General features: G+C 46.7%; 1 protein-coding gene across 3 annotated transcripts in view; it reads right to left on the bottom strand.

Annotated features, from left to right (window-relative positions):
• The window catches only part of IGDCC4 (immunoglobulin superfamily DCC subclass member 4), a 167,751-nt gene extending 142,100 nt beyond the window's left edge, over positions 1-25,651 (bottom strand). For 2 of the 3 annotated variants that reach the window (XM_065559186.1, XM_065559188.1), the window contains exon 1: positions 25,390-25,608. In XM_065559186.1, coding sequence (XP_065415258.1) covers positions 25,390-25,456 — 67 coding nt within the window. In that variant the 5' untranslated portion in view covers positions 25,457-25,608. Of the gene's footprint in view, positions 1-25,389 lie in introns of all 3 variants that reach the window. The other variant, XM_065559187.1, reaches the window with a different exon arrangement.
• Between the last annotated feature and the right edge of the window lie 354 nt (positions 25,652-26,005).

Below are 26,005 nucleotides of genomic sequence, written 5' to 3'. Positions count from 1 at the left end.
AGATTAGAATGTAAAATACGACAGGTGGACAAAACAAAGTGGAGGTGATGGGGAGAATTTAAGTAACAGAGCACTGCTGTAAGTAACTGAGGAATTGATGAACACCTGTGCGTGGGATAAATAATTATTTTGGGGTGCCAGGAATAAGGAAGCTATGACCACAGGGATGGGATCAAGTGAAGAAAGAAAAGAATCACGCTGGAAATTCGATGTTAAGAGCTCTATGAAAGAGGACACCATCTGGAGTGCACAACAAGTTGTATTGATCCTACAAAACCCAGGTACCAAGTGACATATTCTTGAGTGCCATCTACTGGCAATTTATCTATTAACTATTTGCATCTATGAAGACAGCTCACTTATACAGCGCTTCTGTGACATCAGTAAAAACCTTCCTGACAGTGAGATCCAATAGTCTGTGGAACTGTCACCCAAAGTGAAGTGATGGAAGCCCCAACACCGGGGCTTTTAAAACCACAATGGATAAAACAGAGTTTAGGGAACAATCCTGCATTGGCCCTTTCAAGATAGAATCATAGAATATCAGGGTTGGAAGGGACCTCAGGAGGTCATCTAGTCCAACCCCCTGCTCAAAGCAGGACCAATCCCCAGACAGATTTTTGTCCCAGATCCCTAAATGGCCCCCTCAAGGATTGAACTCAGAACCCTGGGTTTAGCAGGCCAATGCTCAAACCACTGAGCTATCCCTCCCACCCTGGACTAGATTCTCTGATACATCTGTTCCAGCCCTAATATCTATGAAATGATCTGGTGTTGACAATACCTAGTCAGTTGGCAAAACTCAATCTTTAAAAAGTAAATGCAGCAGACCGTTTCAAAATCATTTTCATGAAATCTTGCAACACAAAGCACTTTCCGTGACCCCTTTAAGGGTCAGTGTATCATATTTAGTTTTTTCTACTCTTTATTGCAACACAGTGGTTGACAGTTTGCATCAGTCAAAGCTGACTTGAAAAGTTAATCTTTCTTTGGACAATCCTGAACACTGCTTGCTTGCCCTAATCGTTCTATCAGCATATATCTGGCTTTCAGCCATGCCACTGAGTAATATTTTTCAATAAGCGAAGGGAAACTGTTCCCTTTGAATCGGATCTTGTATTGTAATCACTGTGGCTCTCCATGGTCTTGCCAGGACTGTTTTAGTACTTAACAGAAGAGAGGGTAGTTTTATACAGCACCTTTCATGCGCCTAGCTTCCCAAAGCACTTTACAAAGACATGAGCTAGAAACCGGGAGCCACATTCTCTGTTACAATGTAACCGAGGGCAGAATTTGGCTCGGTGGAGCAGTGACTGTACAAACCAGCGCAGCATCCACTATAAAGCAAGTGTACTGGAGGCATATCAAGCCTAAAATGTATACCAACATCTGGAGCAACCAGTCCAGGGCCCTTGAAGAAATACTGCAAAATAACAAAATACAGATAATGCTTAGATACCACAGTGATGTGCACCCTCCAGGGGGAGTAAACAGATCAGCAAATAGACAATGCACTCACACTCAGTCTGGAATACTAAAACTTGTTGATAATGAAAGAAAAGAAATTATCTACCATCCACTCCTGTGGTGCTGTGTATTGAAACTCTCCCACAATCATCAGCAAAATCCTCCCCAAAACAGGCTGGCAAACAAGCGTGCCCATTAATACTATCTATACTCTGTTTATTTTTTCTTTATAATTCTCCTCTGTGCTCCATTTCACATCCCATTTTCCCCCAGTCTCTCCCTGATGACACACTTCTCTGATAATGTTGAGTCAAATTTTCAAACCCACAATGTTTAAATGGTTTTCCAACTAGACAAAACAAGCATCTGTCTCTAATAACCAGCCTATATGCATGTGAGAAAACACACCCACAATGTACAACCTCACAATTGCACTCCAGTGACTGGGAGAAGACCCAACATAAACAATGGACGTTGTTCAATTGACAAGTATCTGAACAGACAAGACATAATGGGCCACAAATGTAGCTTATTTTCCACTTATGATAATAAATTAGGAAGTGATCTGTATAGTAATTCCACAGAATTAATGAGGTTTAGAAATATGAGACAACACTACTGTTAAATCTTTGAGGAGTGGGGAGGAACCATATTTTTTCTGCAAATTACAAAGTCCACTGTGGATACGCAGTGCAGCTGAGAGACGCTCCACTGTTATATGTCAACATATAATATTGGGCAGTAATATATAAAGAGTTCTTACAACTTCACACAGCTCTTGAAAGTAAAAATTCCACCAGGCTGTTAACACATAGCAGGTCAATAGCTGTACTTTATAAGGACAAGAATGTTAAGATAGTTTCAACCCAAATCTATATAGACATCATGGAGAAAAGACAGACATTTTTAAAAAACTCCACTATACAACTAAGGGCTTGTCTTCACTGCAAAATTAACTTGAGTGTTGTCCCTAACTCAAGTCTCTCCACATACAAACCCCGCAACTTGAGCGTCGTGGTGCTTTTAACTTGAGCTACTTGGCCCAAGAGGGGTACAGGCTACCACTCAAGTGAGCACAGCTTGTCAGCTGCTAAAATGACCACTCTGTAGCATGGAGACAGGCTAGCTCCACGAGAGTATTACTGTACAAAGCCCTGATTGAGATGGTGGCCCCATTGTGCTAAGGGCTGCAGATACAAATAGCAAGAGACAGTTCCTGCACGGGAGAATACAATCTAAATAGACAAGACAAACTAAGGGCAGGAGGCCCAGAGAGGTGAAGTGACTTGCCCTGGGAACAGAACCTTGACATCCAATCCTACAGGACCATGCCTTCAGCACTATATGAAACATATGGAAAATTCAAAAATGGGTTAATTTTATTTTTCTTCTTCCCTTGCAGTCTACCCCCTCAACGTCCCTGCACCCAATCAGAGACCCTTCCCCCTCCATAAAGAGGCCCAGGCTCTGGCAACTCCAGAACCTATCAACGCCACCCCTTCAATTGGCCAGAAAGGGGGTTGGTTCAAAGAAACAACAGGGAAGTGGATATGCAGGTCTGGAAGGCCTAGATCCAAATTCTGACCCCCTGCCCTGGAGCACAGATTTGGATGAAGGTGTTTTGATGGGGATTTTTTACTTCAGTCACATTCCCTCATCATGCATGCAAACCAAAGCAATGTGTGTAAGGACATGGGAGAAATACACACAAGAGAAAAGGACCCAACCCAAAACCCTCACAAATGTAGGGGACATTTCAGTACTGGCCTGGCCTGCCCACCTCTCTGTAATGAACCAAACCAAACCTCTGGCTCCAAAAACACTCTCACCCCACCGAACTCTGGGGCAGTTGAGATTCAGCTCTGAACGGTGCGACTTCAGAGTTTAGGAGGCCGCTAGTTAACTGCTGGCGTATTCCAGATCATACACAGACACTCTAGCTTGATCTTCCGACAGTGCCCCTCCCCATGTTGTTCTGACAGGAAGACATGATAACACAGCACACGGCTCATTCCTTATCTCTCTCCTGAGGAAAGGAAGACATTACCTGAGAAACTAAAATTAGCCTCTAATCTAAGCCAGTTCTAAAGCCTTCTCAGGAACAGTATGTTATCTCTCGCTAGCCTGAATCATTCCAGCTAGGTGTGGAATAATAAGGCAGTTGGCATTTGATAATGACGGGCTTACAGTGGTGTGTTTGCACGGCTATAATTTAACGGTGCCTCATTGTTTACATTAGGAAACTCAGTGTTAAAAGGTTTATAACCATTATAAACTCTAGCTCCAGGTCAAAAACATACGTGTGCTGTCCTCTGGATAAACCGGGATTACATGCATAAACCCCTGTTCTCTAGAAGAGAATATTCTCAATAGTATATACACAAGCTTGTGGGAAACACGTTTTTATGGACTGATTATAAATCAATTTGGCCATGTTAAAGTAAAAGGAGATGGCAGGGGAAAGGGGGAATATGTTTGCGGCTGCTTCTTTTGACCGGTGTCTAAACTGATCATTCCTTAACAGTTTTGTTTTCTAAAATTACATTCTCCCAGCCGCTAATTCAGAGCCCACTGAAAGGGAATGAGATTTGGAGCTACTGCGAATGTGCAAGAATTATTTTTCTTCACACATATATTTGACTACACCATCAGTATTCTGGATATACAACCCACAGAGGTGTGTTATTATGAACAGATGATCATTTTTTAGAGCACATCAATAATGCGAGGATTCGTTCAAACCCCGGGGTCCCCTTTGTTTGCTCAGTGTTTGTGCCAACTCAACCTGCCACAGTCACAAGATCGACATACCTCTATGGAATGGAGGCTGTGAACCGAACTGGTAATTGGGTGCCCTGGGACGGTGACTTTGAGACTGTATTAGCGAACATATACTAGGATAGCATGCCGGGATTGCTGACTGTTACTGACCTTAGGCAACAGGCTACCTGGCCTATGAAGGTCCATCTATATAGCAAAAAAACCTGCAAGGAAGCAAGTCTCAGAGTCTGGGTCACTGCCTCGGCATCTCACTGCAGGGGTAAAAAGAGTAGTGTAGCCAGTCAGCTCTGAAATCCAGGGCCGGGGTAGGGGCTTGGAACCTGGGCTCCAGCTGAGCCCGAAATGTCTACACGGCTACTTTTAGCCCTGCAGCGCAAGCCCCTCGAGCCCGACCCGGGCTCTGAGTTTCGCTGCCGGGGGCGCTGTTTCTAGGGTGACCAGATGACAAAGATGAAATATCGGGATGCGGGGGGAGGGGAGGGGCTGGCGGAGGGGGAAGAAAAAAAGAAAGCCGGCAGCGGAGCAAAAAAAAAAGTACCTCCCCCTCCCCCCCCCGCCCACTGTCTCCACCCGACTCTATGATGGCCGCAACAGCTGAGCGCGCCCCAGCCTGGAGCTGCCAAGCCCACGTGCTGCGCTAGATCCCCGAGCCATGGGCACGGCGCAGGAGGCACAGGCCTCCCTCGCCTTCTACCGGGGGCGGAAGGAGCTGCTGCAGGATCTCTGCCGGGCCGTGCTCGCCTTCCTGGAGAAGCTGGACTGGAGCAGTTCGCAGGGTGAGTGCTGGGGGCCACCCCCTCCCCCCAGGCTTGCACCGCCGTACAGCTGATCAGTGCAAGCCTGGGAGGGAGGAGGAATGTGGCGTGCTTAGGGAAGAGGCGGGGCCAGGGCGGGGATTTGGGGAGGGATCCAATGGGACAGTGAGGGGGCGGGGCTTGGGGCGGGGCCAGGGCAAGGATTTGGGGAGGGATCCAATGGGGCAGTGAGGGGGCGGGGCTGGGGGCGGGGCCAGGGCAAGGCTTTGGGAGGGATCCAATGGGGGAAGGAAGGGGTGGGGCTGGGGCAGGGGCGAGAGCCCCTCCGGCCTCTGCCTGTGCACCGGAGTGGAGGGTAAAATTGCTTGTTTGTCCAGTGTCCCAACCGAACATCGGTCAGGATGCAGGACAAACAAGCAAAAATCGGGACGTCTGGTCACCCTAGCTGTTTCCTATGTAAAGGTACCCTAACAGACAACGTCTTCCCTATAGCCTCTTCTGGCTTTGACCTTATTAATTCAGATAAACAAGGTCAGGCCTGAGCAGTACTTGGCTGCTGACCCGCAGAAAACCCAGGTGTCGGAAATGGCGCTGGTGATTTAAAGGAAGGCACATTTCCCTCGGCGTCAATACTGAAGCGACGCCTGATAGTAGTGCTGTTTTTTAATAAGACTATTTGTACAATGCATGAAACCAGTTTAATCAGCATGGATCTGCCCCATCCATCTGCCCTTTATTGATTATCCAGTTTGCAATATTCCTTCGCCCCCACCCCTTGTCATTTTTCTTCAGATCATTTAAATATTCCATTTTTTTAAACTGGATTGACTCAATTAGAGACATTGCTGCAGAAAGATGCGAAGCCTCTTGGCTCAGGTGAACGGGCTGGAATACCTGCTGTTAATAATAGACTGACCACGTCTTTTATATTGAAATACTGAGAGATTTCCTCTGTCTGAGCACAAAATGCTTTGTTCCAGGGGACAGGTGGGCAAATCCCTCTCATCGCATTCCAAGGAAAGGCAGGATGGCCTTGTAGCTAAAACGCACGTCCAGGGCTCAGGGGGCTTGGGTTGTATTTCTGGCTCAGCTCTGCCCCGTGGGACCTTGGGCAAATCAGTCACTTACTTCCGTTTCCCCAAACCAGAGATTTAGGAGTGCAGCCTCTCTGCACCTCACTGTGATTTCCCCAGCACATCTGACCGTAGGCCAGCACCTGCCGTTCCCGCTCTCTCTCGAGGACAACGCCAGGGTTACCCGGGACCAGCCAGCTTTCACAAAGCACAGTACATTTAAGTAGGACAAAAGCACCACAGAGAAAACAGATCACCAAAAAATAAGCAATCTAGCCACACTCTAGCTTACCAGTGTCACTCATCTTCCACATGGAGACCAGCAGGTCCCAGTCGTTCCAACCCTTCCCGCAGGGTTTGGCCCTCTTGGTTCCAGCTTCATGGCAGTACAAGTATCAAATGAAGGCTGGTGAGTCAGTTCAGGCTCCCGTTTATACCAAGCGCCTGTTCTTTGTCTCTTGGGTCTCTTGAACCGGGCCTGAACAAGTCTATGCAATTCTCCCCAGCGGGTGGTACTTCTCTGGAGCTGTTTACCTGCTGTAATTACCCCCACTGATTTTAGTTCCTGGAGAAAGCTCTGTGACCCTCCTCCATGGAGCCCGAATACAATCCCTCGCTCACAAAGATACACATAACATTTATAGATACCAAAGTCTATCGGTATTGCAGGTTCCTATAGTGCCTGGCACATCTCCATACAACAGTCTTTTGAAGTTTCCATATTTCCAAGATCTCACATTTGTTTCTCCTGAATCACTTCCAGTCTAGCCCTGCTCAGTACCTCCTACTTCTTCAGAGATAAGACCCAAAGCAATTAGCATGTTCATTGCATCAGATGCCATAATAATCATGTATAATGCAGGCATATACTCCAGGTCTGCACACTATCAAATTTCCCACCTAACTGTATTAAAATATTACAGCTAATAACACAGGGCAGGGAGGAAAAGTGATTGCAACCATTACCGTCCCACTAGTTATGGCCTGAGGTATAAATCATGTCAGAACAGAAAACTGGATCCAGATCCTAATTTACGGCAGGCTAAACCCATCGAACCATGAAGCGTATCCCTCATTCATTAATTCAAATGGAACTCAAACAGGATTTGAGGCTTCACAGAGAAATACTAGCAGAAAAGGAAAGAGGTGACAAAGACTGATGGGAAGTGGCATGCGGACATATGCCGTTCCTTTAAAAGCCATTCATAAAATCCCATATTCCGGTCCATTTCTCTTCAATGGAGCCTTTCAACAAGAAGGACCCCAAAATGGCATATAAGATCATTTGTATCTATATTAATGCCTTTTTGCAGCAGATCTCTAATATAGCCCTGGGTCTTACTCACTTATCATTTTGCTCAAACTTTCTATGTCTAGCCTCAGGTCAATGAAAGTTGAAGGGAATCTCTTTGGTGGGTTTTTTGGAGTTATGGAAGAATAAATATTTTAACTGAATACCCTTGCTCCCCAATGTGTAAGGGCAGAAGGAAAACGCACAAATATTGCATGTAGCTATTGCAACCTTAGTCCCCCAGCTACCTTTTTGTGGGGGACAGGCGAAGACAAAAATGGCTGAAGCCAGCTCAATGAGTGGAGCCATTGAAACCCCACCTCCCTACACGACATCACTAGCAGGTAGGGAGAATCACCCTTTTTCCCCCCAGCTTGGAAAGTCAGAGGAAAGTCAGAGGCTGCTCGGACAATTTAACCAAAGGAGACTGTAAAGATCTGACTCAAAGACACCATTACGCCTTCCAAAACAAACTGCCTGAACTTCAGAAACTGTAGAAAATGGAAGGTGTGAGAACAAGACAGTAGTTTTCATTTTCCTTAAAAGTTCTTACCAAGCCAGAGCACACCTGGCTGAGATCCATTACATTCACAGCCTCAGGTGGCTTCAATACCGGTAGCAGATTTTCATAAGTGCTTTGTTACAAACATTTTGTGGACTAAATTAATCTGTTCACATGACTGTAACAACAAGGATATCAAAATGTGAAGGATTGGTCTACCAAAGGCTGGGGGGGAGGGATAGCTCAGTGGTTTGAGCATTGGCCTGCTAAACCCAAGGTTGCGAGTTCAATCCTGGAGGAAGCCATTTAAGGACCTAGGGCAAAAATCTGTCTGGGAATTGGTCCTGCTCTGAGCAGGGGGTTGGACTAGATGACCTCCTAAGGTCCCTTCCAACCCTGATATTCTAGGATTCTATGAAAAGGTTACAGTCGCTGAGCAGCATTCATGACTTTGTAACAACAGTTTATGCTGCGTCTGCATCTAGCTGAAGAATAGCTGACAAAGAACACAGATCGAGCTTGCAGGATTTTCCACAGAGTGCACAAATAGTTGCTTTATGTTTAATCTAGAATCACTGAAGCCGCGTGAGGTTGTATAAGAACTGCCAGCAATGAACAAGAAGATGAATGTCTCTCAGATTTGAACGCCTGCATTTTGCACTGACATCAAACCATTAAAGCAATTCATTCCTCCCCCCCCACCCACCCCCCAGCCGAATGAGGCCCTATTTGGCTGAGCAAGCCAAAGGGAACAAGATGGTAGACACAACTTCAAAAGAGGTTACGCTCTCTTGTCTGCCTGGAACAGAAGGGATGGGAGGGCTGGACAGGGATCCCCAGGCCAGTCACATCTAAATGACCATGGCAGACCTCTCTCTGAAACCGCTGCTTAGTATTGCAACCAGTTACAACATTTAAGGCTTGTCTACATTACAAATTCGCAGCCAGTACAGCTATACTGATACAGCTCTGATGGCAGAGCCCCCTAGTGGAGGTGCAGCGTAAGCAGACAGAAGGAGGAGTTCTGCCAGCGCATTAAACCACCGCCCCAGACTACATTAGCTTAGCTATGCCAACAGAAGCACTCTGTCTACACGGTGGGTGGAGGGGTGTCAGCATAGGTATGTTGGCTACGGGGTGTCTCTCTTCTTTCTTTGCCAAGAAGCAGTGTGGACAAGACACCAGGAAGGAGACTAGGTTTCCATGCCCAGCTTTGTCACCACGCTCACTGTCTGGCCTTAGATAAATCACTCGATCTCTCTGTGTCTAAGACGTTTCATCTCCGAAACAGGGATAGGGATACTTACCCACCTGTGCATCATGCGTCAAGATCTATGGATGAAATACATGACCTACAAGTGTTGCTAATTATTGTTGTTATTTCAAAATTCTGCATTCTTCTTAGAGCTGAATTATTTAACTATCTGATTAGAAACTTGGTGTTCTCTGAGAAAACAATCACACAATCAAATGAACAGGTACTAGGAAGGCCAACACAACAGAAGCTTCTGAACCAGACATTAAGTGTCAATAGCTTTTTGGCTACATGGGAGCCCGCATGCACAGCCCTAGCTGAACAAATACACAGGTGCCAGCAATATTTCAACCAATGGAAATTCAGCTACCTCTCCCAGGAACTGGGCTGGCAGAGGGGTGTGCTTCTACAAAAGCCTCCATTAGAAACGAAAATCAAACAAATGATAATAATCCAGGTGGGTTTAGAACTCGTGACAGGTGCCATATTTCCTAGAAGAAGGCAAGGACCATGGGCCATGGCAAAGCAAGTCTCTGCAGGCTGCCTACCACTGGGCTTCACCCTGACCCACAAGGGTTCAGCTTAAAAGCTGCGGGGATCTCACATAATTCGATCTCCGTGGTTCAGACATTCCTTTGCCCCTCTGCTGAGACTGCCAGGAAGAGGGTTAAAATCTCATTCTTTTTTGCAGAGAACACCATCCTTTATACTCGCAATTCCATTCTATTCCAAATTCCGGTCGATTAGAAAAACGTGCTTCACCAGCAACAGTAGCACCCACCCTCTCTTTCCTTCCTTCCCGCCTTCTCCATTCGTGCATCGGCATCCCTTCCACTTCGGCGTTCGTCAAGCCCAAAGCCTCACCCCTCCCAGTCGTCTTTCTCCAACGACTGTCTCCGGCTAAACAGAACAGGGCCTGTATACCCCTAATGCTGCCCTGCACTGCCCGTAGCCCTCTCAAACTATAAACTTCTTTCTCTGTTTCTTCTGCCTTCTGGGAGTTTGCAGAATTGTTTAGAACAGGCCAGTTTGTAATGGTTTAGCACAAGCCATCCCGGGAGTGCAAAAACCAGGTATTCATAATCACATGCTCCCCAGAAGACGCAGGGAGGGGGAAAAAAATCCACTGAACAGAACAAAAACCACAATGGATTTCCACTTCCAAACACAGCACAAATCGCATGATCAGAGTGAAAATCTTCAAAGTGCTGCCACTGCTGTTGCTAATGAGGATTTTGCAGTTCACATGGGGAAAAAGAAAAAGAAAAAGAAAAAAAAAGCAGCTAAGAGTTACGCAGGGGAAGCCCATTCTGCTGTGACAGGCCAAAATCTCTGTCCAACAGCAATCTCACTTCTTCGGCCTTTGCAGGGGTTGTGGACACAGCGGACAAGTGCAGTGACCCGTGAGGGAGGAGCTATGGTATGAGAAACTATGATGATCTGACATATTAGTCAGTGACGGGGCAGGTCACTTCACCTAGCCAGGCCTCAGCTTCCTCCTCTCTAAAACGGGGATAATGACTCCTACTTCCGCAGATGCAAAGCTCTGCAGAAGTGAAAAGTACAAAGAACTCGGAGAGATTTGATTACACTTGAATCCCTGGGCACAAGTTACAATCATTTCTCAGACAGAGCTGGAAGCTTCTGCAGTGACTAAAATCAGCTCAGTTATATTTAAACTACATAAAGTTCATTTTAAAAAAAATGTTTCCCTTCATTTGCTCTCACTTACCTCATGTGCCGACATGCGGCTCTGAAGTAACTACAGATTCTCTCCAGGGTACGGTGTAGAATACCATCGGACAAGTCAGACACAGGGACTGCTACCCAGAATAGCTCCTGTTTCGGTCCCATTAGGAACTTGAGAAAACTGGACAGGTAGCATCTGCATCTACTACTCGTTCTATCCAGGAGCTGCTCAGAAAACAACACCGCTAGCAATCAGAACATCTATGAGTAGGCGGGAGCAGGTAGCCAAGGCCAAGGACAGCAGCTCCTTGTGCATCCATAAATACTCCAGGAGTGTGAGCGTCAAACGTCACAGACTGCACATACAGAAAGACAAGCCAGGCGCCCGAGAAGTCAGGTGCATCAAGTTTCCATTAACTACCCTGCATTTCCCAGGTAATTGTGCACCCTAGGACTTAATGAGAAATAATGAGCTAGCATGCAGCTCAATGTGGCAGCCAAGAAAACTAATAGGAAAATGTATTTAAATATTTCATTGCGGAGGATGGTAGCAAGACGTGTCTCCCCACATCTCACAGCGCACAGCCCAGGAGAAGAGACAAGGACCTTACAGATTATCTGCAACACCACTGCAACATGGGTGCCCAGGATAGACCTGAGTGAGGACCATCGCGGCAGCCTACAGGGCCTAATTAGCATAGCGTTAGAGACCCAGTGTGGCCTCTAGACCCAGCTCAACCACTCATACAGTGTGGGCATGGACAAGTCACAAAACCTAGCTACACCGCCGCTGCCCTGGCTGCAGAATGGAGCTAACACTACTTACCTGCCTTGCATGATTGTGAGGGCAAAGCCTGGCTTTATCTACCCACTCCCTCCTCCGTTCATGTCATTAAGGGCAACTATCATTAAGGTTCAGCCGAACAGCCTCACCGCTCCACTGTAAAACATGAGGGGGAAATGAAGGCACAAAAGAGAGGAGACAAGAAGAAGAACAAGCCATTAAACTGCAAGGTCATCAAGATGTGCCCATAACTAGGTATCAGTGTCATGTTTTTATCGGGGATCTGAGTGTTTCAGAACTGTGATTACATGGCTGTGTAAACCGCCATGTCATTGTCTGGTTTATTTTTAAAATTTGGCACATAACTGTGCTTTGGAATCTCAGCTTTCATTAACACCCACCCAAAAAAAAAAAAAATGTACATCTCCAGCCTTTCCGGTTGTGAAGAAAACCTTCAAAACACAAAACAAATGGGAACTGGCCCATTTCTTGCCATAGGTTGTTCACGCTGAAGCCCAATCAAGATGCTTTAAACGGCGCATCGTTAACCGTTCTGGGGTTCTCGCCGCATAATTTGAGTCTAATGCGGCACATACAATACCCTTATTTTGTAATCCCTGGTTCTCTTTCTGCTCTGACCCTCCTTGCTCTTTGCTGCTCTCACTACATCATGTCTAGAACCAGGTCCTGATCTTGCAATTACATCGGGGCAGGGAGACCCTATTGCATCCATGCATAAACCAAATGAAGTCAATGGGGCACCATGCAAGTGTAAACGGTCCACCCATGTGGATCAGATGGCAAGATCAGTACCTTACTCTGCACGCTCCTCTGGACAGGGACCAAGTCTCATTTGAACCTAAAACCCAAACAGTTACTATTTCCATAAATCAGAACTAACGGCTGCTGCTGGCTCCAGCATGCATCTTGATGGCAGGAGAAATTTAATTTAGTTTTGACGACTTCTGGCCACTTTGAATAGCTGCTTTTCTATTAAAAAGAAAAGGAAATGGACTATTTCCCACCCACGCCATCTCTCTCACGTAAAGGCCAGCAAAGCCTTGCAAAGTCTCACTGACTTTATCCCACTTTTACTACTGTTGAGCGGGATTAGCGTTAATTGAGCTCACCTCACATTAGCCGAGGATTATTTATTAGTCACCAGCCTATAATCACTTGCGTTTTCCAATTTACGCAGCCCGTACATGTATCACTCAGATAATCCAAGTCACATTTTTTTTAATGAAATCTACAAGAAACACTTACACAACCACTTCCCCCCACTCCTCCAAAATACCCAATTAGTTCAGCTTAGGAAACGCCATAAAAAATTAATACTGTGAAATTTCCAGTCTAACAAGTTTCTGGTGAGAATATTCCCTACTAGGGCAATGTACTTTTTTTAAACCACAACCAAACACTACCCTGGGAGTGGCAGGGTTCACGGGAGCCAGAGAGCCCCATTAGCCCATTCGGTGGGACCTGGATTAAGAATTAGGCCCAGCTGGGCAGAACCAGGCTGGGTGGTTCCTATAAAGGAAGGACTGCAGGGTTAATGGGGAGGAACTGAGAGAGGTAAGCTGCAACAGGGAGCTTATCCCCTGGGACTTGCCCTGAAGGGAGAGGGCAGCAGGGGTGGAGAGGTTCCAGGCAGTTGCCAGAGAGTCTAGAAATCGCACTGAGAAAGCTGCAGAAAGCTGTATGTAGAAGTTATGTGGGTACCTGGACTCTGGCTCCCAAACATCTGCAATAGTCTGGATTTCCCCAGTGCTAAGTGTCACCCAACAATCCCTATGGTGTTTTTCTGCATTGGTGCATCTAGATGCTGTGGCACAGACAAGGGTAAAAAGGCTTCTCTAGCGTCAGGACACTGGTAAGGATACCTACATTTTGTCTGGATTTTAGCTCCCACTGTTGGTAGCACTTGTGCAGAAAACTGCTCACGATGTTATGGAGCATAAACCCACTCGGGTTGCTAGCCCGTGCTGAAGCCTGCCATGCCTACACTACTATTGTTCCCCATGCTAGTTAGATTGCAGCTGGTGTGGGGATGTCTCTCTTTGCTACAATCCTATCTTCATGTGCACTGTAGACATACTGTTAGCAGCTAGCCGTGCCGTGCTGTTACAGCTTAGAAGGCGGCCTCTTGGCTTTCCTAAGTATGGGGAAGGTGCAGAATTTGGGAACTAGAAGGAAGAGCTGAATGAATACACACACAGCCAAGAGTCTCTCTCAGTCACTGCATATGGGAAATCAGAACTATGCCATGGCAATGTCTCCACCTGCTGGCTGAAAGGAGCTTTACCAAAGTGCCTTGCCTGGTACAGAAGAACAGAGAGTAAAACAAATAATTTGACAGCTCACACTGCTGCTGAAGTGTTATTGAAAGCCTTTCACACTACACTGAACTCTCTCTCTCTGCTAATGCAAAAAATTCTGGCAGCAGCAACAAACACTAACTAAATTGGAAGCTATTCTGTGCTGGCAGCTGGAAGCAACCTCCACCTACCTTTGTTTTGCGCATGTACAGAAAACCCAATGACAACACCGGAGACAACATTCCTAACCTGGTTTCCAACTAGTAACATTTGAAAGGGCACGAGATACAAAGTGTGCTCCTGTGGGCCACTGATTAATGGATCAACATTTGACATTCTGGACCAAAAGTCTCTCTCCTCAGCAAAAATGTCCATTGTGCATTATTTAGAGATGAGAGAGTACAGCACAGAGAGGAAGAAATAAGTTGGATTTACTCTGATCTAGGAAAAAAGGGGTTAAATAATTTAGATCAATATTTTGTGTTCTCTGACAAAAACTGCAATCAATAAACAACTAGTTAGCAACCCCAAGAAAAAAATCAAATCAGAGTTTCAAGACGCTTATTTTTCAATCACAATCATTGTCAATGGCAGTAATTTACATGACTAATACCTGAACCTGAATCCTTCCCGTGCTGTTAGATATCTCTTAGGGCATGAAGAAGGCTCCACCATCGCTGTCTATCCTGGGCTGCTCTTGGTATGTCCCCTCTGTTGTTAAATCCCATAAGTTTTCCCACTCTGAGTAGTGTTCAGAGGAATTCATTCAGTCAGCCCCTTTTACATGTTCCTCCAATTGCCCAATGGCTCACCTGCAAAGGCAGATGGTCTGGCTTCAGTCTTAACACAGGTCCCCAATATTTCCATCTTCTTTTCTGGATAACTTGAGAGATAAGGGGTTGTTGAACTCTCTGACAAATCTCAGCATTTGTTATAAGCTCATTCCATTTAAGAGCTAGTATTTTTCTACGGCATTTAGACATCTATCTTTCCCTTTGGCTGAGAGAGCTGGAAATCCACCAAACATTAAAATGCAAATAACATTGGCGTTGAAGATTTGGAATTTAGTCTTTAAGCTTCAGATTTTTCAATGACCAAATCTTGTTGAAGCTGATGAATGCAGCTCCTTGCAATCTGTGCCATTATTTCCTTCTGAACATCCTCATTGGTTTGCACGTTACTGCCGAGGTACGTACATTAGCTCATTTCTTGTACTCCTTTGCCTTCTAATGTAATGCTGAGTTGGGGTGTAAATTAGATTTGCTTTTTCAAAACTGCTTATTAATCCCATGTTTTTTGCAATGTGGACAGTCTTTCAGTCCTTACTTGTATGCTGGTTGAGCGGTCACTTATGAGAGCAACGTCAACAGCAAAACCTAGACCTTCTAGCATACTGTTGTCGTGCCGTGCAATGCCTGTTTTGTACCTGTCTACCCTTTTTCTCATAGTGACGTCCACAGTGATGCCAAACAGGAGAGGTGAAAGAATGCATCCTTGTTTGACACAGTGTCTATGTTTGAACCATTCACTCAAGCCTGCGTTTACTTTAACTGGGCAAACTTCACCTTGATAGAAGGCCTTTTGTTGGCATGCCATAGCACTTCAAGATGGTCCGGAATGAATTGTAAAGGGGGCTGTGAAAAGCTATCTTGAAATCTATGAAGTTTAAGTGCTTTTTGCCATTCGATGATTATTCTTAGTGTGAAAATGTGGCTAACGCATCATCTTGTGATTGAAATCCAGCCTGCTCTTCCTTTAGATTCACCACAGCCGCTTCCTTTATTCGACTTAAGATGCTACTGCAGCAGACTACCTATCACTGATAGGGATGTACCACCTCACCAGGTATTGCAGTCACTTATGTCATCTTTCTCTGGTATTTTGACTATAATCCCAGTTTTCCATTGTTCTGGAGGCTTTTCCTCATCCTAGGTCTCATCAACTTGAGCTTTCAGCATTTCCCCACTCACTTGGTCTTCACCAGCAGCTCTCTCAAGTTTTAATAGTTTTATTGATCTCTTTCTCAAAGTCAATAGTTTCTTTTGGCATCCGTCTCTTTAGCACTTCTTGAAAGGACTCTGCCCATCGCGCTCTTTTATCTTTTTCTGTTGTTAAAGTATTTCCTTGTTTACATCATCCTGAGGGCCTGAGGGATAAACTTGTCAAGCAGGACGTTGTTGAGCTGATAAAGTGTTTTCCTATAACCGCACAACAGCCTACATTATGTTTACAAAATCATTCTTGAGAAGGGAGATTGTAACTATTGTTTTGGTCAACATGGACGAGAGATTTGCAGTCAGTATTTGGTCAGATGCTGGATTTCTTTTGTCCGATTGATCTTCAATGCACGTATCGCAGAAAGGTGCTGATTAAGCAATAATGCATGCTGCCCATGCAAGTATGTAAATAAGCCTATGCGATGTATTTGCTGATTACTAGTAAATGCTTGCTCTCTAGTGACACCATGCCTTGCACTGGTAGCAACGCCAATGGGCATCTGAAACAACGCAACTTCCTGTGTCTCAACAGGAGTGAACAATCGACCTCAGTTGCAGAATGCTCTACAAAACACTGTAAGAGAATAATACTGGACAATCAAACAAAATGGGGCCTCAGCACAAACCCAGGCTCCATGACAGAGGTGTGACAATGCATGAACCAGCCCCTGACAACCCATACGCAAGCCTCATCTCCTGCAGTGACCCCCAACCTTCCAGCTAAACCTCCGTCTCTCCAAGCCTCTGCAGAACTGCTCACACCTCCAACGCCTGTTTCACTCTGCCTGCTCCCCCACATGTCCATTCCCTCCTAAGACTCCATCTCTCCTCCGACGCCCAGCATGCTTTCCCAAAGCTTTGCCAGGAGCAGAGCTAGCACACGTGGCTGGAAACCAAAGTAGCTAATGGAACTATCACAGATCAACTGGGTGACTTGGATTAGGAGAACAATTCTGCGTTGCGTTTTTTTGAAGTGGCTGTGATGTTAGCAGAATATGGAGTGTATCAGGTTGGAAACTCTGGGTTGGTTTGACAAACCCAAAGAAATGTGAAAAAAAATAAAAGGGCAGAGAGTTCCAAAAAGCGCACTTTTAACTGCTTCCTCTGCTAAAGCCAGTACATATTTTAGTTTTTAAAAATGTCATGGAAAATTCAATTATCCTCTGGCGACTCACTGTGCCCAGTCTGGAGATGTGATCCAGCCAGCCAGCAAGGTGTCATGCATAGGGATTTTAGTCCCGATTTTAAGTGCAAATCTCAAGGCAGCTTTAAACTATGGAGTCACAACTGATACGCCCATAACAGATGGATAACCGAAGCCCTTGTAGGCAATCAAAGAATTTGGCCCAAAATACTTTAATAGATTCAGAGGAGACAGCATGAGAAATCCACTGCGTCAAGTAATGACCTATCTGGTCACACCAATTAACTGAATTGTCTATTGATTGTTTATTTAAAGATTCGCAAGGAGGCAAATCCCCAAGTACAGAAGGTAAAACACAAGACAGTTTGTCGCCTTCACATCCTCCCAGTAGTGGCAGTGAATGTCAGGAGACCCCTGGTGGCAGAAGTATCCTGTTCTCAGGCCCTGTTCCTTCCTCATCTATTCGACAACGAATTTTTGAAACGCGATTGCTGCTTTTAACCCATGAAGAGTTTCCGAGATCTTTCCCCAGGTGGTGATCCATTTTAACCTGCTCAAGTCTTGGATTGTAAAATTAAAATGGGGCCAAATCACTGCAACTCCATAGGAACAAAAGCACAGCAGATCTCAGTAGGGAAGAGGGGGTCGGAGCGGGGGAGCACTGCCAATCCTCACATCCAATGCTCTTTTCAGATGGACCAGAAAATAAAGAGGGTGAAGCTAGGGTAAAGGTGTACTTCACTGTACTCCAATTCTCCCACCCTCTTGGGTGAGGGAGCTCACGAGGGAACCCTCAGGAGCACAGCTCTATCAGAGCCATGGTCATAGTGTTTAAGGCCAGAAGGGACTGGGGGAGTGGCAGGAGGCAGTGTGGGGCAGAAGTCCCCCGGGGTAGCCTCCTGCAGACTTTGCTGCATCCACAGATTCCACGAGTCAAACCCCTGCCAGGTTCTACGCTGGAACAAACTTTGCTCCCCCTCACGCCCAAGCCTAATCGTTTAGCAAACGTGCAGCACCGACGCAGGGGGGACACGTCTCTTAAATATTAACAACCCTCAGCCGATGAATCTGTGTCACTGAATTTAAAAAAAAAAAAAAAGTACAAGACAGACCAGGAGCTTCAATACCTAGGTTACATTTAAAGAGGCAGAGCCAGGTAACGTGGGCCCAAAATGCAGATCTTGATTTCATTATTTTTTTTTTTTTAATGCACCTAATGTTAAAATCACGCCATACGCTGGGCAATGGAGTAAATCACTCCCTCCCCAGGATGGGCACTGGGTCATGTTAATCACCCACTACGATGGGCAATGAGGTACTCGGCCTGCAATCCTTCGCACTCTTCGAGCAGTGTTGGACTTTTGACAGAAAGCAGATCCATAATGGATCAAGGGGGTTGCCCGGATGTGACAGCAGGGCAGGCTCTGGCCCAGAAACAGAGAGAAGCCCACACACAGAAATAAAAAGTTCATAGGAGCATCTGTCAATTAGGAACATCACCCATCCACCATCTGCAGGCAAAGGGCCTTGACTCTGAGATGTGCAAAGGACAGAGCAGGAGGTACAGGGAAAAAACGAGCATCCAGGAGGCGGTGGTGTGTGGAAGATTCCCCCCTCTGCTAGGGACCAGGCCTCCCACACACAATCAGCAAGTCAAGCCCTGCAGGGAAGGTCACTTCTCAGTAGCTGCCATTCTAGCAGATTTTTACCTTGCTGAATGTAAACACCGATTAGCTCTTCCCCGGAATGTTAAGCTTTTGTTTCTCTCTAGAAGCCAACAGAACTTGACAGGGTTTGGTTTCAGCAACCCAGCACGGTAAATGCTGCTGAGGTCTCCTCCCCGGCACCAGGAAGCCGTGCACAGAGTGATGTTTAGCGTCCCTAGGATCTGTAGAGAGCTTCCGGATGCGCCCGACTCATAAAGCTGATCAGAGATACCATCGCTCTGGATATTATAGAGGGATGAGGGCAAAGTCAGTATTACCACACTGTGGAGCTGAGTACCAAGAATCAATTACCCCACCAAGAGGACCAGACAAACGGTCAATCCTGCAAATTATCTCCACCGTCCACCACCAGAATGAGGCCCAAATTCTCATTGTCCGTCTGAAACTAACATTACAATTCCTTGCCACTTTTCTGGCTCTCCTCCCATAATGGCCCACATGGGACAAGCATGCTACACAAACCACTATTTGCTGCTTTTCTGTATCATGGTAGAGGGTGGGAGAAGGAAAGCAAATCAGAGGAAAATGGGACTTCTTTTTTGAAAGAGTAAAGTAGAGGTTGAAAGGCTGTACTGCCTAAATGACAATGGGCATCACCATTGTTTAAAAACATAAACCAGCTGTAGGTCAATAAATCAGAAATCAACGTATTTGGGGTTACTGAAGCATGGGAATCGAATAAATGCTATAAAGCTACTTTGTGTGGAGAACTCTGTCACCCTTTCCCAGCACCTTACAACATTCCCTGCCAGATAGATAAATACCAGTAGTATCCTCCCTTTACAAAATGGGGAAACTGAGGTAGGGCGGTTGAGTGGCCTGCCCGGACCCAAGAACATCAACATCAGAGCTCAGGGATTCCTGGCTTCCAGTCCTGTGTTCAGACCACGTTCTCCCTACAAAAAATGGAAAGCACACTAGCGAGAAGGCCATTTGATGCAAATGCTGGTATCACAATAAAACAATGCTTTGGGGTTGTTGTTTTTTAAGCATAAAACAAGATTAAAATAAAACAAATTATAGACACTGGGCCAAGTTCCTCTCCTGAAGGTGACAGAGTTGCGTCAGAGTTGAATTTGGTCTAATACGTGCTAGGCAAGCACTTGTAACAAAGATTTACCATTTTCCCTTTAGTATTACAGCTGCCTGTAAAGCAAACATTTGCTTTCTACAGATAACAAAATGACTAAGATGATCATACTGGATTTGTAAATGTTTGGATTACCCTTCCCCACTAGGACTAAGAATCTCTTTCAATTACCCATGCAAAAATCCCCTAACTATAATACTTCCATAACACACACACAACCCCATGCAAAAGTTTGGGATGGATTCCAACAACAAATTACAATGAGATTAAATATTAATTCCCATCTTAATTATATAACCATGGCTAGGCTCAATGGTATCACAGCCATCAAATGCTAGAAGAGTGTGTTGAGTACAGGCGGGGTCCTCTCAGAATGCTAAGTACTTGCACTGGTGCAAATACAGCTGCATTTTGCCTGTGGCTGTGAGCAGCTGTCTTCCTATGGCTGACCGTCACCTACGGGCACACCACTCAAAGATTCCGCTATTGTACATGAATGCTATAGTGACAACGGTACCAGGGGGTCACAGTCAAACTTTTACACACACTCAGGGCAAGCCAGCAGTCTATCTCCATGGTTTTCTAGTGTGCCCATCTCCATGGCATCTGGGTACCAACGTGTTCTTCATCACTGTAGCATTTAAGTGCCACACAATCATTAATGGATTCTATCCAACGACCCCCTGGGGAAAAAAAGGAGGTACTATCCCCATTTCTTTTTAAGATGGGCAACTGGGATACAAGGGTAAACTAAGTGACTGGCCCATGGTCTCAGCAGAAGCTGAGTTGGGAACTGAATACAGGATTCCCGAATCCCAGTTCAGTGCCCTACCCACTAGACCAAACTTCCAATAACTGGTATCAAAATTCACTGCAAAAAATAGGAGAAATGGGGAAAGGATTTTTTGTTCGTTTAAGAGTTTAACTTTTTTTCTTATTGCTTCAGAGTATCTTAATTGTGGTGGAATAAGAAGGTATAAAAAAATTAAAAACATGGTGAGGCAAGGCTCTCTGTATGGCGCTGCAGGGAGAGACCCCGAAACATTCGATTTCCACACTCCCTGGTGCAACAGAAAAGAAAGAGAAATTATGCCAGAAAGATTTTTATTTTAGAGACCTGAGATTGGAGGTTACCTACTGATCTGTCAGAAAGACGGTCTGTCACGACAGCCACAGTACGACTGCAGCAAACTCAAGACCTGCACCTGGAAATGAGCCATGTTTAAAATCAGATTATTGTGTGCATCAGTACATGGCCTGTCACAAGGGCACTGCAGATGCTACAAGGATGTATCAAACACAATGGAAAACTGAGTCTCTAGGAAGTACAGCTCCCCTCACCTCACCGTGCAAACCAACATTCGCCCACCCCACAAAAAAGACGGCAATCAGGTGACTAGTATAGTCATCAGGGCAGATGAATCTGCATGCAGCTGATGGCCTGCAATGAACAGGCTACCATGGCAAAAGACAAGACATGTGACCTCTGGAACAATAGCATGACTGACTGTTCTAGGCAAAGGCACTATGCGTATTCAGCACGCCGCAGGGCTGTGGAGCCAGAAAGAATGCGACAAGAACAAAACAGAGCGAAAGTTAGGTAATAGAGGAAGAAAAACAGTTCAGAAACCCCAAAGGAGATTTTACAACAGACACCAATTACATAAATCTAGATGGATTTCATCTGATCATTCAATTGGAAAGCTAGCCCTCTCCCTCCCGCTGCCCAAATGCAAGCTGTATCCCTTTAGAGAGCCCCATACGAAGAAAGCAATACAAACCCCTTTGGCAGGGCCAAGCAAGAGTCTTTCAAAAAAAATCCTTCCTGGCTCTTCAGGGAAAACTGTATCAAATTAGACAGCAGAAGGTTTTGCAAAATGCCGGGCCCAATCCTCAGCGTAGCTTCATTAAAGTCCATGGGGGAGGATTTTCCCATTCCAGTTTCTTCGTCAGTGTCTCATACCTCCAATGCTTGAATTTTGGATTGAAACAAGTGGCCACGGGGTCAAATTCACAACTTTTAAAAAGCATTTCAACCTTTCAAATAATAAATTTGAGATTAAAGCAATTCAAGACTTTTGTTTTCACAGTAAAGCCCATTTGTTGACCACACACACCTCCCCCACCACCACCAAAACCACCAACTTCACTTCTGAACCTTCCTCCACATTGTGCTGTATATTCCTGCACTGGCCTAAACCAGCAAGTAGCAATGGTACAGCAGAGGTAATTTTGTTTCCAGGCACAACAACAAACAGCCAATACTTAAAAAACAAATTTTGACTATTCTCTTTACACAGATTTCAAAAACTGGGCAAGCCACCATTACAAATCCTAGAGAAGGAATTCCAGATTTCTTCTTGAATCTTGTTTGAAAACTAAAGTTTCAACCCTTTAAAATCATTATTATTGATTATAGTAAGTAGTGCAGTGGTACCCAAAGGCTCCACCCACTCTGCTGTTTGTTCAACATAAGAACGGCCAAACTGGTCAGACCAAAGGTCCATCTAGCCCAGTATCCTGTCTTCCGACAGTGGCCAATCCCAGTGCTTCAGAGGGAATGAACAAAACAGGTAATCATCAAGTGATCCATCCCCTGTCACCCATTCCCCGCTTCTGGCAGCCTGAACACTGCTCTCCATTACCTCCCTCATCCTCTGCCTCACCTTTATACTTCTCCTGCTGCCTGCACCTTTCCTGCCAAACACACAAGGAACCATGGTTCCTGCCCCCAAAATCTGACAAGTTAATTTTGAAACAAAACTACACTCTTGTAGCAAGAGCACTATTTGGGGCTAAAAGTTAAGGCCACATGCTCCTGACCATCTAAAGAGATGCTCCCCTCAGATGACAATGGGCCACTTCCCTGTACCATTGTTAATTTACACACGCAGCAACAGTAATTCTGTGAGCATGCAATTCTGCACCTATATTATGCGATAATCTGGCCCTTAAAATAGCATCAGTAGGATTCAGAGTCAACTCCCAGTTTAGTCAACAGGAGCAGTTCACATCTCTCAGGGTTAATACATCCCTGCATCCATCCACTCAAAGTTGCAAAGATAACCCTTTTTAATATAAGGGATAGATACTTTAATAAATGAAAACTTATACTCTGCTGAACTCGAATCCATCAGAGGACTGAATAAATATATGCAGTGAAACAGGCATAACACTTCTGGTTTAAATCTTTGTTTTGTGTGTTTATCTTAAATCAAAAAAACCTAACTCTACTGGACATTTAATGCACATGATGTTGCAATAGTGCAGTTGTATCAAACCACGACTTTCTAATCTTTTTCAGAGTTACAGTTAAATGCTTAAATGGGCAAGTGTACATACTGGAAGAAGCAATGGATCCCAAGGTCCACAACGTGAACAAACCTTGGTGAAAGCTTCTACGGTTAAACACAGAGAGTCAAGGATTTAGATCCACACAAACAGGGGAGTGACTGGTATGTTTATTATTGGATTACTTGATTGATCAACTAAATATCTGCTAATATGGTAGAACTAAGAAAACTGCATTGGTATGGGTGAAGTGAAAAGTAGAGTCATAGTGCTTTTTTTTCTTTTATAAAGGTATAAAGAGGCACCAGGGCCTGACTGGAAGATATTCGGAGCAAGATTTCATGCTCACCAAGAGGTTCCCATTTGAAGAAGGGAGGCTGTTTTCATTAGCTACACAAAGCTTTATGCAGAGTTTCCCCTGCTTGAAAATTACACCTGGATGTTTTGCATGCACAACACAAAGGCTTTGCAGAGCCCAACGGGAGCATCCACTGTGACCCTGCTAGCCAGGAGCTGGCATTTCAGGCCCAGACCTTTGGAGTCTGCTGGTGGCTACATCAGAAATGCGGATTTGAGTTCTCAACAGGCTAAGATCCAACCAGCAAGTTCTCCTCCGCCCATAGAAAGTGATCTCGTGCTATGGAGCCAAGGAACAACCTAATCTCAGAGCAGCCTGACCACTGCTCTCCATCGCCTCCCTCATCCTCTGTCTCACCCCTACACCTCTCCTGCCGCCTTCACCTTCCCTGCCACCCATGCCCTCCCTTCCCCACTCCCCTCAGCGCTGAGCCTGCCGGAGGGGAATGGCCCCTGTGAATTACCCCCCCAAATCTGGAGAGGAGAGGCCAGGGCCCGCCTTGTGCATAGGAGCCCAGTGATAGCCCTGGACCCCTAAAAGCCACTCAGGATGGGAGCCCCGCTCAAGCCCGAAGGGTGGGCAAGGACGGGGGTGGGCACAGACTTTGGGGGGGGGGGTTGACTGCTCTCCCTGGCTTTGGGGCACGTGGCTTCCCCCCACCGCCCAGGCCCATAGACAGAGAGGTTCCCACCCACCCACATCCTTCCCCAGGCCCAAGCGCTGGCCAACGGGGCAGCTCCCACCCCAGGGTGCAGCTGCTGCTCTTCCCCTTGCAATGGCTGGGACAGGCAGCAAAGGCACGTGGCGGAGGCAACACCCCCCAAGCTCCAGGAGAGAAACCGGGGGGCCAGCAGCGCCCCGGGGCAAAGGCCTCTTCTCTCCCCCCCCAGTGTCTGGTCTCCCGGGGGGGGGAGAGCAGGGGCTGCTGCCAGGAGCCCATCCCCTAAAGAAACCCCCCTCCCCCGGACATCCCGCCTGGGCTCCCCCTCTGCCCTCGCCCCGACACGCAGGGAGGCAGCGCCCCCGCTCCGGAGGGAGCCGCCCCGCCCGGGTAGCACATGGCCCCGAGCGGCCGCTCCCGGAGCCCGGACTGCGGGCACCGCTCCGAGCTCGCCCGCCCCGCGCAGCTGTAAACCGGGGGGGGGGGTGTAAATTAACCACCCCCCCGTGCACTGAAATTAACTCAGGATCTGCCGGGCCGGGCGCCCCCTTCAAATCCCAGCCCGGCCCCGCCAACTTTTTGCAACAGATTGTGTGTTTGTGTGTGTGTGTGTGTGTCTGTGTGTGTGTCCCGGCCCCGCGTCTGCACCACGCTCCAGCCCCGCCGCGAGCCCCGCTTGGCACTGGGCAGCGAGCCTGGCGAGCCTGGCGGGTTGTTTTCCCCACGCCCCGCCGCGCTCTCTGGCCCCGCTGGCGGGCGCAGGGGCCGGGCCGCCCGGGCACCAGGCTCGGGGGCGGCTGCCTGGCCGTCCCCGCAGTGGCCGGCGGGTGCCGGGCTCGCTCAGCCGCGAACAAATAAATCCTCGCTGCGGATCACAACCCGGCTAATGACCCTGGCAGGGCTCCGGCAGCCGCGCCGCGCCGGTTCGTGCACCAGCAGCAGCCCACCGGGAGTTGCAAGTCTCCCCCCCGGGCAGCGAGGTGATTTTATTGTCAGGGGTGAGGTGCACGCTGCTAGTGCCAAGCGGGGAAGGAAGGGAGTGGAGTGGGAGACGGAGCCTTGCCCAGCTCTGCACTAGCCCCCTGGGTTGCTGGCTCAGAAGAGGAGGGCAAGGGGCTAGCCCCCAAATACAGTCCCCCCCCCATCACACACACCCCGATCCCCCCCTTCACCCAACACAAAAGAGAACCCAGCAGCATTGATTACCTTCCACAGCCAGGACACAGAAGGTCAAAGAGAAAAAACAGAGACAAAGCAAGTCCTCCAGCGCCATGTAAACCCTTAAAGGCTCCAGGGGGGGGAAAGCAGGGCTCTTTCAATGTCCAGCAGAAGAACATTTAAGAGGGGAGCTGAGTCTCCCTCCACTCCATCGCCATCTTGTGTGAATGTTAGAGACTATGTGAGTTGCTTGCTTGCACACATACACACACACACACACACACACACTCAAGTCCCACTTTAGGTGTCCACTAGAGACGCCTGAACCTCTGCCAACAACCCAGCACACACACACCCCTTTCTGTTTCTCCATGCAGCAGCATGCTGGAAGCTTTGAGAGAAACAGATTGGTCACTCCTTGCTGAAGCGCCCAGCTCTGGGTGCAGGGTTAACAAACGAGCACCAGAGCATGACAAAAATAAAAAGGCTGGTGGTGGGCTCTGTATTTCTGTGTGAATGTGGAGAAGAGGAGGGGGCACTGTAGCTTGCACGCCCTGCCAGTAGCTTTGCAAGGCTGGGTGACCCAGAAGAGTGCTATTTAACAAAAATAAAAATAAAGGACTATTTATTCATTCAACAGGTTGCTAAAAGCTTCAGGGAGGCT

Source organism: Chrysemys picta, chromosome 10, assembly GCF_011386835.1.
Source record: "Chrysemys picta bellii isolate R12L10 chromosome 10, ASM1138683v2, whole genome shotgun sequence".
Taxonomy (NCBI): domain Eukaryota; kingdom Metazoa; phylum Chordata; order Testudines; family Emydidae; genus Chrysemys; species Chrysemys picta.
The sequence above is the reverse complement of the archived record's forward strand: the minus strand, read 5'-3'. Positions and strand labels throughout refer to the sequence as shown.